General features: G+C 44.0%; 1 protein-coding gene across 5 annotated transcripts in view; it reads right to left on the bottom strand.

The window, feature by feature from the left end:
- Window positions 1–210: 210 nt before the first annotated feature.
- Window positions 211–19,522, bottom strand: part of kcnt1a (potassium sodium-activated channel subfamily T member 1a) — a 36,881-nt gene continuing 17,569 nt past the window's right edge. For 2 of the 5 annotated variants that reach the window (XM_030436485.1, XM_030436487.1), the window contains 21 exons: window positions 17,878–18,058; window positions 17,636–17,800; window positions 17,299–17,435; window positions 14,081–14,144; window positions 13,786–13,894; window positions 13,290–13,398; window positions 12,056–12,205; window positions 11,393–11,622; window positions 11,069–11,285; window positions 9,608–9,713; window positions 9,286–9,458; window positions 7,464–7,535; window positions 7,169–7,303; window positions 6,409–6,520; window positions 6,115–6,258; window positions 5,802–5,885; window positions 5,579–5,707; window positions 4,797–5,091; window positions 4,642–4,704; window positions 4,465–4,549; window positions 211–3,120 (listed from right to left, as the gene is read on the bottom strand). In XM_030436485.1, the coding sequence (XP_030292345.1) occupies window positions 3,003–3,120; window positions 4,465–4,549; window positions 4,642–4,704; window positions 4,797–5,091; window positions 5,579–5,707; window positions 5,802–5,885; window positions 6,115–6,258; window positions 6,409–6,520; window positions 7,169–7,303; window positions 7,464–7,535; window positions 9,286–9,458; window positions 9,608–9,713; window positions 11,069–11,285; window positions 11,393–11,622; window positions 12,056–12,205; window positions 13,290–13,398; window positions 13,786–13,894; window positions 14,081–14,144; window positions 17,299–17,435; window positions 17,636–17,800; window positions 17,878–18,058 (2,878 nt within the window). In that variant the 3' untranslated portion in view covers window positions 211–3,002. Of the gene's footprint in view, window positions 3,121–4,464; window positions 4,550–4,641; window positions 4,705–4,796; window positions 5,092–5,578; window positions 5,708–5,801; window positions 5,886–6,114; window positions 6,259–6,408; window positions 6,521–7,168; window positions 7,304–7,463; window positions 7,536–9,285; window positions 9,459–9,607; window positions 9,714–11,068; window positions 11,286–11,392; window positions 11,623–12,055; window positions 12,206–13,289; window positions 13,399–13,785; window positions 13,895–14,080; window positions 14,154–17,298; window positions 17,436–17,635; window positions 17,801–17,877; window positions 18,059–19,522 lie in introns of all 5 variants that reach the window. The other 3 variants (XM_030436483.1, XM_030436484.1, XM_030436486.1) reach the window with 3 other exon arrangements.

The following is a 19,522-nucleotide window of genomic DNA, read 5'->3' as shown; positions in this document are numbered from 1 at the left end:
GACCTTGAAAAATGTGTACGAACCTTGAAAAATGCAAACGAAATAGATGAAATCATGGATCTTACCCATTTAGATCTCTTCTTGTGCACTCACATGCTCAGCTGAACAGCCAATCAGAGTGATTTTTCCCGAGGACAAACACAGACGATCCAAAATGTTCCTTCGGCCAAAAAGCTGCCGACAAGGGCCGGCAGCGTGGGACAAAGAATATCACCCAAAAAAATCTTTATTTAAATTGATAATTGAAATAAATATAAAACATAATAGCAATAACAGATTTATTTGGACCCTTGGGCAAAGCGGAAACAAGTCTGAGGGACAGATAAGGGGGACTTGTTTGCACACATTTGCTCATTGTGCACCATAATTATTCATTTCGGTCGTGTTTTCTGCCACGAATCCAACAATCCCTCTCTGTTTGCTCCACTGTGTTCAGCAACTAGTCTCTAATTCTGTCTGTCTGCCTGCTGTTTGGCGATGAGCACGTACTATTCAGTGGGAATTTTTTTTTTTCAGACTTTTTTTTCCCAGTTGAAAACAGCTGCCTGTTGTGGCTGCTTCGAAAATCGTGACTGTACACCGAAGAGAAACTTAAAAAAATTGTGGAGCAGACAGCAGAGAGGAGCTACAGACTCAGGTGTTAACGCTCTGTAGTGTAGGTGGATCGCATTGTCACACTGTCAGTGACTCACTGATAGAAATATTGATCATGGCCATTTCGCCACGGCTCTTTTCCATCAACGTGTGCAAACACTTGTTAGCGGGGCCGGTGTGCGTGCCGCGGCCCCAGGTGGCCCCAGGTGGTGATTTCAGACACAACCTACTCTTACAAATCATAACGCTTTTCTCTCTCTCGCTGTTTACTCTTCCACATCCAATATCTCAGGTCCCTCCACCCACAGTTAAACCACACAGGTGTCTCCACTTCAGTTGTCTGGTAAGACCTCTTCTCCGGTCTTGACTGCCAAGAATGTGACTCATGTGTTACTTAAAGTCACGCAGCTCCCGGGCCACCTCCTCGTTCCGCATCATCACTTCTCTCCACTTGTCTCTCTCGCTTGTTTTCCACCGACATCTCATTTTCTTCGACGGATGATTTCACCTTTTCTTTTATTAGGTTTGTATGTTTTTTTGCGCAGAGCTGCGTTTCATACAGACGCCGAAACCCATCCTCAGCCAGGTGAGCGAGAGACTAACAATCGTTGAACCCACTGACATCGCAAACAGACATTTTTAGGATTTCTTTGCGATGAAGGTAAAAACCTGCAGCCAGAGAGACAAACATCTCTGCTGAGCTCCATCAATCAGTCCTTTATGACTGAGTGCCAAAGGCCTCTCTTGAGTTAAAGGCAGTTCGCCAAGTGGCACTCAGAGAAACTGAAAGCCTGAGGAAAGAATATCACGAGCGAATGAGAGAACAATTTAAATCTCTAACTTGACTGCTGCATCTGGCAGAAAAAAAAGATCCAAGAAGCTGCAATCTTTTTGGATAAAGCCAACATATGCGACAAAACAGCATTATGATGAAGCGCTGCGGTGCTGCAGAGATTATACAGATCTTCTTCTCCAGATGTAAGAACAGATTTGGTTCCTAAAAACTGTCGAATCGTCACGATTTAAAAATGTTTTCAGTTAAAATGAACATCGTGTCGCAAAATATGCTTATAACTGTTACTGCTGTGAAGGGTGAGTCTATTGGGCTAGCCTATTAGCATGCTAAACACTGCAACACAATACATCAAAACGTCAAAACTGTTATTGCTTTACATGTTGTTGATAATTATTAAGGTGCTGGTGGGATGTTGCGTGACTTTTCGACAGAACCAGGTTAGCGATTGAGTGATATTTGATACTGATCTTCCTACAACTCAACACACAACAAACCATCCCCTTAAACTGCCGCTCTTGTAGCGATACGAAGGCAACAAACTGCTGCTCCAGTGTCCTTGCTTCATCATACAGCACTTTAATGTGCGACTCAAAATGAAATGAAACTCAAGTACAAATATATTTCAACATTCAATTATGTACGAAGTCAGAGAGTGAAAGTCAAAAATTCCTGTGTAGCATTTTTAGAAATACGTACCTTCGAAACGAAACAGCCACACAAAATGCTGATTAATCAGTAAGCAAACTCTTTCCACCGAGCAGTGCTGAAGGTAAAATCAGGTTTTCTTGTTACTATGTTACAAATCGTCAAATAAATACTTTTATGGCACTGTACTGAAGATATGACACGTCCTGTTTAAAGGGTTGAACTAAGCTATCGTGGTGCAAAGACCTCGTCCAAACTAAGAATTGTACGGAAGTGAACATTTACGGTAACCATCATAGTTTGTACATAACTTACTAATTAAGACCTCTACACCACTGAATAAATACTTCTATGTGTTCAGCTACAAAAATAAGCTTTTGAAAGCTTTAATGCACATATTTTATATAAGTCACATAGTGTTGGATGTAAGGTTTTGATTTCATGTGATGAGTGCACGGCTCTGGGGAAATTTAGAATATGTGCATCTGATTTCTGATCTGGATGGTCGACCTGCACTTTTCCTGAGTGGAGCCATAATTCAAAAGTGCATAAACAAAACGCAGATTTTTAGATGCAGATTCAATGAATACCAGAGGGGTCATCCTGTGATCCTCCCTCCTTAATTTGGTGAATCAGATTGGAATCGGTGCGATCGACCGGACCTGGAGCTAAATTAACACATGGGCGAGCTTGTCCACGGCTGCTCATCTGAGAGAGCGTTCACAGACATGAATACACTTTTCTTACACACACTGGCTGTGGCGAGAGGATGAAAACGCCACGGATGACATGTCAAATGTCATAGGCACTGGTATAATACAGTTGTACACTGCAGGAAACATCGCAGCACAAATTGTCCTCTTTCACGTCGGACCTGCACAGATGCAGCCAGACCCCCAAACCCCCCCGTGACGGCTGAAGGGGGGATGATTCAAAAAGGAGTGAAGCAGTGAAGGTCAGCATGCTATCAGAGCTGGGTGTCCTCTCTTGCGTCTGTGCTGGACTCGCGTCTCTCTTTCAGGCTGCTGCTGTGGAGCGGCGGCTCCTCCGGGACGTGAGCCAGAGGGTCCGAACGGATCAGGTACCTGAGAGAGAGAGAGAGACAAAGAGCAGATGAGGGGCTTTGATAAGCATCACTTGTGAAGACTTTGCCACGTTGGGGCTCAGACGTTCAGGCAAATTCTCGGACGGCTCCCTCCTCACAAACTCCTCACTGATTTCACACTCTCCGAGCCACGTAAGGCACTCAGGAGCTAAATAAACAAGTAAACTGTGCGATGCACTCGCCACTCTCCACCGCGACCAGGACATAGCCGTCGCCATGGATACCTCGGATACCATGGGTGCCTCGCTCGCTCAGCTGTTGTGTTGGAAATCATGTTTCTCTCTAAGTGCGTATTATTTATTTTTTTTCAAAACAACACAATGCAAAAGTGTCTGGGTCTCTTTTGCACAGCAGTATTATGTGATTTTTTTTTTTTTTGCAGCAGCAGCAGACATACAGCTACTTTCTCAGAAGGGCACAGATTTGCTAAGAAGTGAAGTGCCGAGGTGGGGCGGACTCTTACATTCCCTATGTCAGAACAATGTAAACAAGGAAGTGTGTTAAACAATGCATGTTTTGTCACTTTTCACAACTGAAAATTAAACATTGAATAAAAAGAAGTACAGGTAAAAAAGCATGTTAGGAGTGGGCGTTCAGTTGATTCTCATACGTGCACATTCTCTTCTACGTACACAGCCTGGGTCCAAACTTTTTTATGATATAAGAGCATTTTTTTGTGCTGTGTGTGAATGGGCTACTAACTAAGTGATCGAAGGGCTGGAACGAGGTTAATGGGAGCTGTAAACACAATGTTGACATATTATCTTCTGTTATGGACAGATCGGAGATTCCCTCAGGTCCTGATGTGAACTGAACGGGGATTTCTCAAGCAATCCAGGTCACAGGTAATCAGAAGCGACCGGGTGCAGCTGTGGTGTTCTCCCTCAGCTGGCTGCAAGCAGTCTGTTGGGAGACTTTAATAAGAGGGCTGCAGTTCTCCTGCTCGGCTGCTTGTGTGTTTTCAGGGAGTCGACACCGTCAGTCGGCTCTCTGCGTTTTCTGTTTGGGTGGAAAATCTGAGTTGAGTGTGTGTGTGTGAGATTTCTTCCTTTTGGTCAGTTTCTATCCATTCTGTTTCCCTCCCTGATCAGTGACTCTCACTTCACCCTGTTTTTTTTTTTCGGTCCAATGGTTTTTATTCATCTAACATTTTGATTAGAATCAGTGGGTGGCTGTGGGTTTTATTACCACTGCCACCTTTTAGACACCAAGGGACCAGATTGCTTGTTATTTGCGCAGAGCTTTTTGCGACCCCTGTCCTTCGGGTGTTGTACTGATCAACACACATACACACAACAGGAGGAACTCAATGAGTAACACTTACACAATGTCATTGAGCTCCAGCCTGGTGTCAGGCGACGGGTTGATGAGGACGTAGGACAGAGTGTTCTGGTGATCATTCTGCTCGTCTGAAACAGAAACATCGCCACAGTCAGCAAGCTGGGATAGCCAAATCTGTATGACAGTGCTGTGATCTGCCATCTGTAAGTTGAATTCTTACCCTGTAGATATCCCAGATTGACTCTGTTCATGACGTCACTGGCTGTTAGATTTGTTAGGTCTTCTAAAAGCAGCAGTTAAGACAAAAAAACAAAAAACACAACCTTTTAAGCAAAAGAACACACGAGTCTCAGTGAAAGCTGTGTCTATCCTCACCATATCCAGACGTCGGGAGGCCCAGGTGCCTCATGCGGTTGCGGACGAGCTCGGACAGCTCCTCCCTCTCGGAGCGGCGGTAGAGGTTGAGGCGCTGCTGGGCGATGCGCTGGGCGTGGTCCTTGCTGGAGTCCCGGTTCACTCCCTGCCACCTCACGCTTTTCTTACTCAGCCGCCGCGCCCACTGCATGCTCTTCTTCCTCAGCAGCGGGTGATCGGACTGCTCATTGCCGCGAGGCTCGTCGCCCCTGTCCTTCGTGTCCTCGCAGTCGTCAACGCTGACCGACACCTGGGACTGCTCATCGCGATAAAAGTCGGAGAAACCGAAAGAATTAGTCCAAGGTGAGGTAAACAGCTGTGGACGTTGGTTTTTAGGGATGGAACTGTTGGACGGACGACCCACTTTGGTCAAGGAATGGATAGCCACAAAATTTTGTCCAGACGTTCATGGTCCCCAGAGGCTACATACAGACTACCACCAGCGGGTTAAAGTTTAACTAATTTAGGGAATAGACCTTTTTCACAGCAGACATTCTGACATGTTGTTCACCTACTGTTTGCATGTCAAAATGGTTGATGTGAAAAAGGTTTATGAATTTGACAGTTACTCAAATTTATCCGGTCGTTATTGTAAACAAACATTCTGGTTGGTTCAGTCTTGTTATTTACTCTGTACACATCAAGATTCTGCTGCAAACGAGAGATTACAGGCTTAGTTGTGATAAACACGGCCTTGCATTTTAGTTTTTAATCAATTTGCGCTATCATCTCTGAGATCTCACCTCAGAAGTCGAGAAAATATGGGACTCTGTCCGATAGATCCCGATAGGAATTTCAGCGCTGGAGGAGCAGAGCTTCTGGAACAGTCTGCCGTAAGTGCTGATCCACAGATCCTCCTCTTTTACTTTCATCTGGAACGAGAGATAGACGGGCAAACGATTAGTCAGATAAACCGGAGCGGGGCGTTTTGTCAGATCATTTTCCTGCCTCTTCTCCGTAACTCACAGCACAGAGGTATCCTGATCCTGGAGTGGTGTCCAGCCCCAGCAGCAGCCTCGCAATGAGGATCATGTAGTCCTTCACAAAAGACTGTCATGGAAGAAAAAATACACTTTCATAACTGGACAGCGAGGGAGTTTTCTATCAAAGACTGAACACAAGAGGGCACTTTAGCTGTATGATGGTAACGCTGCTGTGTTTCTTCAGGTGATACTATTCCACCGCTGACACATGAGAAACATTCATTTCTTTCACCGGCTGGTATTTAAAAAAAAAAAAAGGAGTCGTTTGAGGTTCTTAGCTGTAGGTGTGTACCAACCTGATACAGCAGGGTGTCCAGCATGCTAATACTGAACACTCTGCCGGCAGCGAAGGGGAGGCGAAACATGAAGGCCAAGTTGGAACCTTTATCACGCTCTTTCTGTGGGTGAGAGCCAGGGTCAACAGCATTTAAAACTCTTTTCTGAGGATGGGCAGATGAAAATACATGACAACAGCGTGAAGACAGGTTAGTTTACACAAGCTACAGGAGAAAAGTAGTATGATTTACATATTCTCTGTGCATGATTCATTCTAAACCCCCTTCACTGTGAGCCTCCTTGTTATGTCCTACCTTCTCCAGCTTGGAGAGGGCGAGTGAATAGCAGTCCTTTGCTCTGAACTGCATGAACCGCATGTTGGATGGATGAGTAAGCTCTGTGATGATACTGAGGCTGGGAAACAACCTGGAACCAGAGAGAAGGCGGCGACATTAAAGAAACTCATTACAAAAAGGAGGGAAATTAACGAGGATGAGGCTGAATATCGCAGTCTTTTAGGCTCGTACACACACACACACACACACAGTGATTTCACAATAAATCAATGTTGAAAAATTTAAAGATGTCATTAAGAATATGCAAAACACATTCTGATAAAATCCTGATTAATTGGAACTGATTCATGGATAATCCTCTCCACCCTCTCCAACTCACACTGGTCAGACAGCGGAGCACCTTCTCCGGAAGACTGCTTCAGCTTCGCTGTCGTAGCAATAGATACAAGAAATCTTTCCTGCCACAATCCATCACTTTATACAACAACTCTCTCACCTCTGCCTGACAGAGAACTCTGGTCTCTCTACTGTTTTGTTGTATATATTATTATTGTTATAGTATATTTTGCATATTTTGTTTTGTTGTATATATTATTATTGTTTACTGTTTATAGCACACTGTGCACTGTATATATACACTATGTATATATTGGATTCTATTTATGTATGAAATGTTTTATTTGCGGACCCACTACTGCTGTAACAAAATAATTTCCCAGTCTGGGATCATTAAAGTAATTCTATCTATATCTATCTATCTATCTATCTATCTAATTACCTGAACATCGTCTGCACATTGACTATAGTTTTGGCGTCGGCCATGTAGTCCTCCTCGGCACTCATCGTACTCTCTTTGTCCACAACAACCAAGTTATCGGCGTAGATAATGCCACACTGCAACAGGCTGTCTAAACTGAAACAAACACACACACACACAGAGATTTATAGCAGCCAACCAATTTACCTGGGGCGCACAGCACATCCAATTAAATCACAGAGAGGAGCAAACTCCTCTTCAGTAAATTTTCATGAGAAAATCAATATAATGAATAGGATAATCATGAAAACCCTACTTGTCTATGGTCCCGGCCATGTAGTAGACCATAGGAAAGCAGCAGATGGCCTCCAGGAAGTGATTATCTGGCCTGCAAGAAACACGGGATGATTCACTTTAGTTTGCCGTGGCACTGTTTACTAAAAAACACACAAAGCATCGCTCTGCTTGGTAAGAAATTCATTTAAACATGGACAATGCCAGAGGAAAATTGGCAATTCACCCAAGAATCACTCAAAGGAGACATATCGATGCTCACTTTCAGGTTCATCATTTTATTTTGGGTTGCTACTAGAATAGGTTTACTTGCTGTAATGCTCAAACATTAGTTTTCTCATACTGTCCAGGTTTTAGCACCTGTCTCTTTAAGGCCGCTCCTCCTGAATACCCAGTCTGCTCTGATTGGTCCGCTCACACACGCCTGAGCCAGCCCCGCTCACCTTGTCTCCGGGTGGCTCTGCTGTGTCAGATTCCAGTAAGCTTCACTTCTATCGTAAATATGGCCTTAAAATATGCAAATGTGTGACACGGTGACGCAGTCACAGAAGTCGCGGAATTAAAGGCTGACGAGACTGAGAGATAAAACGGTTGTGAGCATTTCAAGTTTCTCCAAGAAATTACATCACAATAGGCAAAAATACCAATTTTAGTTCAACTCCATCAATCAATCAACAATTCTCAAAAACAAACATTACAACATTGTTCAAATAAGTTGTGGACTGTTGAGAAATGTGCTCATCTGTCTACATTTAAAGATGTTGGATCAAGCTTTGTTTTTATTGAATACAATGTTTTTATATGTTCTGTCATTTTTTTTTGTTGTCACATTATTTGAATAGTTTTATTATTATTTACTGAGTCACATAACCTTTTTAGCTTAGGTTGTACAGATTTCAGGGTTTAGAAGATAATGGCAGGTAATTACAATCATCAAAAACACCACTGTTGGGATTGGCGGATTAATTCTCCTTCTTAAGTTCAAACGGTTAAGTCGGCCACTTACTCGAAAGGCCTTGGTTATGAATAAAAGAGGAATGAATGAGACTAAACTGCAGCTTTGTGGTGTTTATAATCTTAATTCTGCTGTTTTCTTATTTGTATTTGCTTGAACTGCACAGTAAATGTAATTTTAATGTGATGGCTGGCGTCACTACTCAGTGCGTCTCTCAGCTGTGGGATTCAGTCGCTTTACTGCAGCCTGTCATCAAACTGCACCCCTGACAGAATGTTACTTTCTGCATCTGCCCAGTCCTGCTGACTAGAGACCCAAGGCTGTCGTAAGTGCCTGAATTGCGTTTCCAAGTGTGTGGGTGTTTGCATTTGTGTGTTTGTGTGTGTGCGCAAAAGTGATAGGAAGGGTGGAAGAGCGAGTTGCACGGGTGGGAGGGGGGGATTATTGTTACGTGCACGTTTTTCATGAGAGTCCTGAGAGCTTCGCATGTGGGGGCTGAAAAGGGACGCATCAGGGTTGTCAATGAAAGCATGCTCGGTGTTCGCCAAAGAAATGATTTTTCTTCTCTTTTTTTTTTCTCCCCCTTGTAGCAATATATATCATTCAGGTTCAAGGCAAAGGAAGTTGCTATGGTTACTGTCTGGAGCTAACCGGGTGCAGCGTTTTTTTTTAATTTTCTTTGTCGCTCAAAACAGTCCGTCACTGTGAGCAGCAGCAGTAACCCAACGTCAGGGCCCACAATGGAGTGCCACCTCCACAGCCTTGTCCTAAGTGCCGGGCTGACGTGAGCTTTTAGCATACATAACGTTTTCCCAGCGTGACGCGTCGAAAGTGAAGTGGAGAGAGAAAAGAAGTGTGTGTGTGTGTGTGTTTGTTCAGGTGAACTCACGGGTTATCCAACAGCAAGACAATGGGGTTGAGTTCTTTCCTGGGTCTGTAATAAGCTCTGAGAGGCACAATGAAGTTATAGAGGCCGTTCCCGGCCGTCTCGGCGGACACGATGATGAGCTTGTTTTTGAAACCGTAAGCCTTCGCATCCTCGAAACTGTTGTGCCTGCAGCCCTGCGCAGGAAACAGACGGGGAAAAAAAATTGAAAAAAATCAGACAGGTATTTTTTTTTCTGTGAGTGAAGGACGCAGAGAGGAGGGGAAGGAGGGATGCAGGCAGTAAGTAATCGAGTGACTAAGTTGGAGGAACGGCGGCTGCCTACCTGGTCGAGTCGTAGGCAGCAGAACGGGGCTTTTTCAGCAGACAGATGGCACAAGGTGGGCGAGCTCCCAATGTACGGAGAGTTGGGGGGATAACCTTTCACGTACCTGACGACGAGTCCAAAAAGCATGAATGACACATCTCACGGAAACATACTGTGTGTAAAAACATTTGTCGGTTTCAATTTCCTCTTCTACATAAAAAAGGGTAAAGCTGGCGTTCGTATATATGTATGCACAGTTCACTTGATTCCTTTCATAAGCGTGGGAATTAGCATTAGACTGGATGCCAGGTAAATTATTCATGAAATGCTAACAAGTAATAAAGATATTTTGTTTTGCTTTCGTCTGATATTTGGGGAGGTTGCATAATGGTAAATAAGCCAGACTCATTTGGATTATGTGTGATTGCCCGCTTGATTTGCATCTTGCAGGTTTAGCATATATTAACTGACTGTGGTTTCAATTAGATTAAGTTCAGTCTGCAGTGAAACAATGATTAAATCGGCTGTCAAAACTGAACGGCAGTACAAAAGATAAAAGACCATCAAAATATGGAGACAGTATGTAAAAGTAACACACTAGTACAAGTAGTAGACAACGTCATCAGCAATTCTACAATAAGTACAGATGTATTACCAGTAAAATAAGCAAAACTGCTTCTGGAGCTAGTTTGAACTATTTTCTGCTTTTAAAATTAAATGTATCACATTTCACATTTAAAAAGAAAAAGATCGTAAATCGCGTAGAAAATCTTCTCTAACTGCAAAGAAACAAGTAACTGTAGCTGTTAAGTAAAGCCGCAGTACTTTCCTCTGAAATGCACTTAAGTGTGAGGAGTATGAAGTAATGTGTGACAGAAACAGTCATGTAAAGTAGAAGTACATCAGATTTGTACCTACTGTTCGTCACTGGAAGAAACAGACAACCTGTCTATAATTTCAGGGTCATTTAGGATCCCGATAAGTAAGTGTAACTGTTGCTTCATGTGATCTTATAAAACCACATTTGCAGTTCACAAAAGTAGTTTTCAGGACAGGACTTTTTAACTCCACCGAGGAAGTTATGTTCTCACCGGTATCAGTTTGTTGGTTGGCTGGTTTGGCGGAAGGATTATTACACAATTACTAATGAATGGATTCCCCCAAACTTGGATGGAAGACGAGTCTCAGACAGATCCAGGAATTTATTCTCACTTTCTTTAACATGGGCGTTCTTCAGCTTTTTGGTTAGTTTCTCAGTGAATAATGCATGAGTGTTATAATGAAAGCATTCACGCATAATAAGGTTGCCAGTATCTATTATTGAGAACAATTTGGTGTCCAGAGCGGAGGTTTGCGCTCTACTGAGTGCCATTTCAGTTTATATTAATTCATAGCCTGTGTAATTTGCTCTGCGTCTTTATGGTTAGGTTTTTAAACTCTTTTAAAGAAGAGTATTTATGAAAGAAACAGAAGCCTTACTCGGTAGAAGAGTGGCCTTTCTCGTCTATGAAGACAGAGTCATCTTCTGATTGGTCGCTGAGGAGGTCGCACGGCAAGATTGAGGAGGAGTCGGCGATCTCCTGCACTGGAGCGATGCTTGGCCGGCGGCCCCCGGTCCCGTTCACTGTAGGTGGGACCAGTTTGATGCCTGAGGGGTCAGGTGGGCTCGTATTCTGAAGATCCATGGCAACCGTGCCTGTAAATCACATTCAGCTGAGTTTTTTTAAATCACAGATAAACGGCCGGTGTCTCTACAGTCGATACAAATTCATCAACGAGGTCACACTCTGCATCCTCTCTCACCCATGCTGGCGATGATACTGTGCACGGGGAGCTGCGAGGGTCCGTCGTAGAGGCCCCCGGCAGGACGGCCCTTCCTCTCCTCCTGGTTGAAGATGAAGGCGGAGTTCTCCTCCTTGGTGATGTTGATGTAGTAGCAGGTGTCTGTGGCGGCCATGATGTGGCGCGGGCCAGGGTTCAGCAGGATGCTCTTGTTCTCCTCCCTCTTTATACCGATCAGGCAAACGCCGTACCTGCAGGTCACACACCTGCTGTTAGCACACACCTATCATTATATTTACAGCAGGAAGAGCTATAAAGGGGGGTATATAAGAAGAGAGTGTCCTAAAACCTGAACCTAAAATGAGTCCGCATTGTGCACTTCTGGTTCCCTCGTCTCAAAGTCAATGGATCTTTTTTTTTTTTTGTTAAATGCCTGAAATAAGGTCTGTGGATAAAAGTGGTTTTGTAGGCTGCAACATATTTGGCATTACATTTTAACAGGACACACATAGGAAAGTCGGATGTCGTTCTTTTTGCATTTGTCAAACTGGGATGAGACACAGCAGCAGTGCACTAACGCTGCTGTCAACAAGACGATACCGGGTCGGACGGGCAAGCTGGCGACACCTGGCGTATTGTCAACCTGTCAGTCGACACGCTGCAAGCTTTTCCATGCCAACTCACTTCTTGTGAGCGTGGAAGGAGGCGTATGTGAAGCTTTTGCCGTTGTACTCCCCGAAGAACTTGCTGTCGCACACTCTGATGTGGTAGACCTCGTTGCCGGAGCAACACCCGTACATCCTCTGCCACTGCTCCGGAGACTGTTGTCCTTCTCTGCGTTCAGCGAGGGGGGGGGAAAAAACACAATCAAACATACGACAGAAAGCCTGATACCTTTTTTTTTTTAACAGTCTTGACACAAACCTGAACAGCGACACCCTGTTTTTCGTGAGCATCATTTGCAAAACTCTCCATCTCCCTCCTGCCCCGCGGAGTCGTGCTGGGTCTCCTGGGTTCTCCGGTGCCAGCTTGATCCATCTGTCAGTCAGTCTGCTCGGGTCTAATATGCCCTTTGTAATGACTTCTGGTAATTACAGTAATTGCTCGAGCACTTTCGCAGAGTCTAATGGGCTACGAGAGATGCTCAGAACAACCCCAAGGTAGTAGTTAACATCCCTGTTTCTCTGTACTTATAATCATTTACACAAGATGGCTCACAAACCGTATTTCACTCCGCGTGGCTTCAACGTTGTATTTATTTATCTTTTTTTTTTTTTTTTACGCAAGACCAAAACATTATGCTCATGATTATCAATATCTCCTGGACCCTTTCCCACTGAGCATCCTTAATGAGCTGCGCGTCTCCGTGCACTCAGACACCCACACATGCAACAGAAACATATACGCAAACGCGTTCATGTACATCTTTGCGGCCACTGAGTGCAACCTCGCAGCCGGTATGCCCTTTGTCTAATGAAAATACACAAAGCTTCAGTTTTCAAAGAGCTGTCAGGAGCACAGTGAAAGCTGCAGTCCATTGATTCCCCCTGTAATTCAGTTTCCCCCTCAGCCACTGACATCAGCTTTTAAAAGTGATCCGCATCGTGCTGTGAAAAATCATTTCCCACCGCGGAGCTTTTCACACCGCTTTACAGAGGACAAATCCAAAAAAGTCCTTTTTTAGGGTCTGGTCTAATGCACTCTCCCTGCCTCCTGCTGTTTCCCACAATTAACTTTTTTCTCTCCGTGGGATTCATTCACCTCTCCGTGCCGCTTTGGTGGAAGATGTATATAACTATATATATATTTATATATCAGCAGCGATGGACACGTGAAGACATTTGAACTTTGCGATCACACTGAGGAGAAATCAAAACAGCCAGAGGAGGCCAGGCCTGGCTGTTGCAAGATGACTGACCTTCCGCGGGAGGTGTGCACAAGGAGCGTGACCAAGGTGGAGGTGGCTGGACACACACAGTTGAGGGCCAGCATGGCGTATTTGAACTCCTCCTCACACACGACATGATCTGAAAAGGGAGCAAACGATCAGAGGGGCTTTACGCGACGTAGAAGTTATCATGTGTTTAGTAGAAAACACATTTTCTCGGTCTTTTTTGCTTTCTGGCCCGAGGGTGAAATGCAGAGAACTCTACCTCCCTCTCAAGTTTGAAGCTAAGCGCTAAACTTAGCTCGCCAGCTAGTTGCTCGCTTTGGCAGATAGCGGCGATGGCCGCAAGAGCGATTCTGGAAAAAACAAAACAAAAGGCTGAAAGGCGCTCTGAGAATCCGCAGAAGTACGATGAATTGCAGAGTTGCTGATAATTCCGTGTCGTTTATAACCTCGGGCGACCAAATTTGCTTTGCTCGACATCTAACTCTCTGCCAAAAAGCAAGTTCCGTTGACAAACTCTCACCTGCAAATTTCACGTGGAACTTATTTTCAGGTTTGAGTATCTGGACATAAAGGGGACAGTTTGGAGCGAAGTCCTTCACTGCCCAGGCTCTCAGGATGGTCTGATGGTCCTGAGGGGGAAAACAGTGGAAGATAAAGCATCCTCACTCCTGCATTCCCTCATTAATCGTGTCTAATCAGTCGGTAATTGTCCTGATGACTGACAGCATTAATGAGTTGAGCTCCTGTAAACAAATGGATGACAGTTCACAACTCACAGTGAGTTGAATTCAGCGTTGTGTGACTGTGGTTCTTACCGCAGCCATGCGATCCACCTCGTTACGGCTGCTCAGAATGAAGCAAGCCTCTGCGTCGTCCATTCTGCAGCACCAAGACAAGTTGACGAATGATAGGAGAAAGTCAAAATACAGGACACATTTCTCATTCAAAACACCGAAACTCCACTGAAACGACCGTTGGTCATTCAGAGGAGGTAACGGCAGCATGCTTTGATTCAATATCCAATTCAGCATCGCCTACGGCACACATGGACAAAACACTAAAAGATTAACCTGAAAACGCTCGGCGCTGTATGTGTGCTGTGAGCGTGGAACTGTTTTTTGCATACGATTAGCAGAGCCGTGAGAGTGCAGAATGCAAAAACAAAGCGTGGGCGGATTTTGAAACGGTGCCAGATGCAGGATGTAAGCGCGACACACACACACACACACACACACACACCCAGTCTCCTACTTCTAATTGCGCCAACAGAACCCTGACGAATGTATACAGTGAAGTTATATAAGCGATTTCATCAGAGTCATACTTTGGTGTCTGGTGTAAGGTTTTCCTTACCTTATAGTACAACTGTTACACAGGATTCACATGCCGCTTTACATTTTACTAATTGCTTTTTGGCGGAGATATTCGGACTTTAAATCCCTTCCTGTTGGTAATGCAGTGTCTCAGATCACACTGGCTGGTGACTACAGTGGAAAACATATGACATCAACTGTTTCCATGGGTTGTGCTCCACTACAAATGACACGTAAACAGACCTACGCACATGAAATCAGTCGGATTTGCCCCTCAAACTCGGCTGTATCTGTCATAACTACTTCCGCGCGTGTAATTAAAACTTGCCCTGGCATAAAGGCTGACAGCAGGTTTTTAAATCCTTCCAACACTGTTAACATTTTTGAAAGCAGTCACATTCACAACACTTTCACGACTTAAAATCAATCCGAGAGAAATGTGAGACAGATCATGTTTGCTTTCACGGGAGAAAGTGGTCCAACAGCAGAGTCTGGAAAAGACACGGGGGTACGGCTTGAGAGAATAATTACTACGTGGGATGATTATGAGGTGACACAATAGCTCCTGACAAGCCTATTTATTTCGGAAAGAAGTGAGAGAATAGAGAAAAGCAATGCGAGAATATCTTTTTTGACGTTTTAGAGGAGAAGTTCACCCCAAGAAGTGGAAATGGATGATGCTGATGCTGATGGAAAGTCAGATGAAGCTTCGTAAGACATGAAACATTTCTGGAGCTTCACAGCAAAACGGCGTTGGAGTGTTCTCCTGAGGTGGATGGGGACTTGTTTTAAAACATTTAAAAAACAACGGAAAGAGAACATAAAATGGCTTCATGCAGCTTTTCCGGCGTAATTATTTACACCCGAGTGTGCGGCTTATCTTTCGCACCTACAGTGAAGATTTTCGTTTTAAAAAAAGGGTTTAAATGACGTCTTTTCAGATCAATTTGGGACCTCTGCACTTCCAGCCGTTTGGATGAGCTGTATGGAGACATTTCATATTTTCTTTCAGTTGTTTTTTCAGTTGACGCTCGGACGCTGTTTTGCTGTGAAGCTCCCGAAATGTTTTGTCAACCACCAAACCTTCCACTGTTTCCGTCATTTTTGGGTGAACTTGTCCTTTAAGTAACGGCAGAACAGCAGAGATTCATATTCTGTCTTACTTTTCATCTAGCTAAATTGCAAAAAAATCTAATATTAGCAGCCACTTTAGACAATCCGATCGACACAAAGCTGTAGGTTGTGCAGCCGCATGGTGAAAAGTCAGACTAGCGATCGAGGGAATCAGTGCAGTCGTCTTTATTTTCCCGAAGCGCTAAAATGCTCTGCAGTAAACATCTCACCCTCGATGCTACTCCCCCAAAAATGATGCAGATGTTCAGACTAATCACTAACTCGTCCTTCCAGTAGGCCTATCGGTAACGGAAGCATCAAAAAAGGCGTTTGATGTCTTCAATTTGTTTCACCTTTTGATTATAGCAATTACAGCAATCTGGAAAATCACAGTTATAACTCAGAGAGGCTGGATTTGTGTGAGTCTTCGACAGCCACACGGCTAAACCCATCAACAACACGACAGCAGTGCCAAAATGCTGATGCCTAACTTTAAATTTTTACCGTGTTCACCATAGTTTAGCATGTTAACATTTGCTAATCAGCACTAATCACAAAGTGAATCTGAGGCTGATGGAAACTGAAAAAAAAAAAAAAACATGACTCTTTCATGACGCATGAAGGCGAGCAGATAATGACTTCATTTTCATTTTTGGGTGAACCTTTCACTTTCATGTTATACTATGTTCTGGTTCTGTCCTTTCATAACCTCTTATTGAAAGCTTGAAGGCGCTTGAGACGGTGAGATTCCAAATCCATACGTCATAAATCACTTCGGGTCCTCCCTGAGGCGACAGTCTTACCCAGATACAAATGAAATCTTATCGCTCTCCTCACCTGGATCAAGCGACAGATGCTGAAATATGATGCACAGTTTTGTGAAGCCCCTTGAGCCAAATTGTGATGTGTGATTCTGGACTATACTATAAATAAGACTGAATACATTTTGGCCTTTATAGCGAGAAGCCTGGTATTGCTTCATTGGAAGAACTCAGGTCCGCTCCATATTCCAGGCCCTGACCAGGACTTTGACTTTGGGGTCGACGAGACACGGACGAGGACGTGGGAGGTGTGCGGCAGGCGATTAGATGTTAGCAGTGGTTAAAAAAGAAAAAGGCGCGTAGAGCTGGAATATTTTCACATCTGATTTATTTTGACAGAACCAGATGTGAGCGTGGAGCGACACACCAAGACTGTTTTGGTGAGTTCTAACTTGTTTTCGTCGAGCTCGAGTGGAAGTCTGTTTTTTGATGAGTTAACGAGGCAATTATGATCATCTTAGAGAGAGAAACTGGAAATCAGAATGTGTTTAATTGTATTTTTTCTGTTTTAGAAAGGAAAATCAAAGTTACAGAATTCCATTTCTTGACATTTCATGAGTTTATTTTGTCAATTTATTACACTAAAAGCCGGCACATATCTCCTAACTTACATGCAAACATCAGTTTTTGACATAATGCCAACGTAATGTTTCTTTACATTCTGTTGATAATGTACTAATCTTTTTTAAACCAACACACGCCCATATCCTACAGATTGCTCCTTTAAATACCAGGAACGATCAGAACATCATCAGAACTCTGCAGGGTTTAGGATCTCTGACTTACTTGGCTCGCAGCAGGTCCTGGTCTTTGAGAACAGATCCTTGCAGATAGATGACCCGTTGAGACCACAGAGGGATCTGCAGCACTCTCCGCACCTGGAGGTCCATTTCACTTGGACACAGGATCACCACATAGTAGTCCTTGAAGAACACAGAAGAACGACTTAAGCATCTACAGTAGAATGCACGAAGAACCATGTAGAAGTTGCAATTGTCCCAAAACCCGGCCTGCCCCAATTACTGTCTTATCTGAAACACGTCCCTTTAAATATCCTTAGAAACACACCATGTAGACTGTTATCACATCATGTATAAAATGCCCATCTTGTGCTGTTTGGTACCTGCAGTCTGGGATGGGCGTAGAACTCATTGAGAAAATCCATCAGCAGGTCTATCTTCAGCGCGCTGACACAAAGTACGACGTGTTTCTCCGTCTGCGCTCGGTGGCGGCTGTAATTCCCTCCAGACTTCTGCCTCTCCATCCAAAGGTACATCAGCTCCTCGAACTGACACACGGATAAAACCGAGTGAGAGCAGAACTTCACACGGGAGCACTCAGAAGTCCGTTTCAACGCCCTCCTACCTGCAGGGGCAGCACCACCAGAGCCACGCAGATCATGATGACCACCAGCAGCTGGGAGGGCCATATGCGCGGCGTGACGTCTCCGAAGCCGACGGTGGAGAACGTGACGATGCAGAAGTAGAAGGAGTTGAAGAGGGAGAGGTTTTTGCCCGCCCGCTCCAGGTGCTGGATTCCACATGTGCTGAAACCATGTATACAAACAGCATTCATTACTACGGTCTGCTGTTCACTATGAACTCTGCAGCATAAAGCAGTAACAGGATATCTGATGAGTTAAAGTTATAATGACACATCTAAAATTATACAATTATTTACATTATTATCATGCACTGCAAAAACAAATCAAAAACTCAGCTGTGTAAAGTGAAAAGCTTCGATTGGTTGATCTAGTCTCATTCTTTTCATTCATAGGTTGATTATTTTTCGAATCATTTCCTTCCTGGGTAAAAGTTCAGAAAACTGTTCCTACTGTTTGTTCAGTTGTGTTGATTTAAAACTTTCCATTGAAACACATTTTTTCATGCTCACCTTCGATGAACTCACCAGACACTGTTACAGTAGTTTAACATTCAGAATAATCACAAGTGTACAAACTGATCTCGCTCTGTTTTATCCTTCACTCGTACTAACTTACATCATTCTTTCATGCCAGGAATCTTCCTAGAAATTTAAAAGGTATTTATTTTCCAAGGGACGGAAAGTTGAACCAACATTCACCCATTTTCGCGCTTGCTCTCATGATGCTCAGATTGGTGTATGCCCAATCTTGGAAGCCATCGACAACAGTCTGATGACAATTTAACATCTATAGGCAGCAATATTTATTTTCCTAGGATGGGAAAAGGAGCGACCCACCCTACTCTGCTTCTGATTGGCTTACACGGATATTCCTACCCTTACCCTGAGCAATCTCCACTCCTTATGCCTGAACCTAACCAGAGCTCTCGAGACAAGAGTCTTGTCATCTCCATTCACTCAAATGGAACATTATTTCTAAAAGCAATGCTGCGTCGTTATCCTCTTGATAATTTCCTGAAGCTAAATCCAAATAGTAGCAACATCGTACTTCTGCCTCTCTGTGTGAACCTCCTGGATCTGAAGGCCCCATGAATTATTGACAACTGACTAGTTGAGCTTCCGTTGTGGCGACTCACTCTACGCACTCCTTAACAACCCAACCAACAAATGCAACGTGTAATATCAATCAGATGCAGAGCAGTGCAGGTCGTTCCTTCAGCATCCTAGGAAACGCAGCGGCCAGAGTTTCAGTGCCTGCAGCGCAGCCAGTGTTTATCTCGTCAACAGATTTCTGAGCCAAGATTTAGTCATTGTTTACAAGGCTGCAGATGCATTTAGAAAATAGCTTCTGCAAAGCGAGTCGACGGGCTCCAGGATTACATTTCACCTGTTTTGCTCTCCGAGGACTCTTCACCAACATGCAACCAGAGCCAGCTCAAACGTGATTTGTCATTACTACGACCACAAACAGAAACAAGAATGCTTCAAATGCCAAAAACTGGTCCCGTTCCTACAGATATATCTACCTAATCATTGTGCAACAAGCTATGCACAACCATAGATATATATACACCCACAACAACAGACATGTCTCCAATGCAATGCAACAGTTGAACCTAGCTTCTGC

Source organism: Sparus aurata, chromosome 12 (assembly GCF_900880675.1).
Source record: "Sparus aurata chromosome 12, fSpaAur1.1, whole genome shotgun sequence".
NCBI classification, from domain to species: Eukaryota; Metazoa; Chordata; class Actinopteri; order Spariformes; family Sparidae; genus Sparus; species Sparus aurata.
This window is presented reverse-complemented; position numbering and strand designations above follow the sequence as displayed.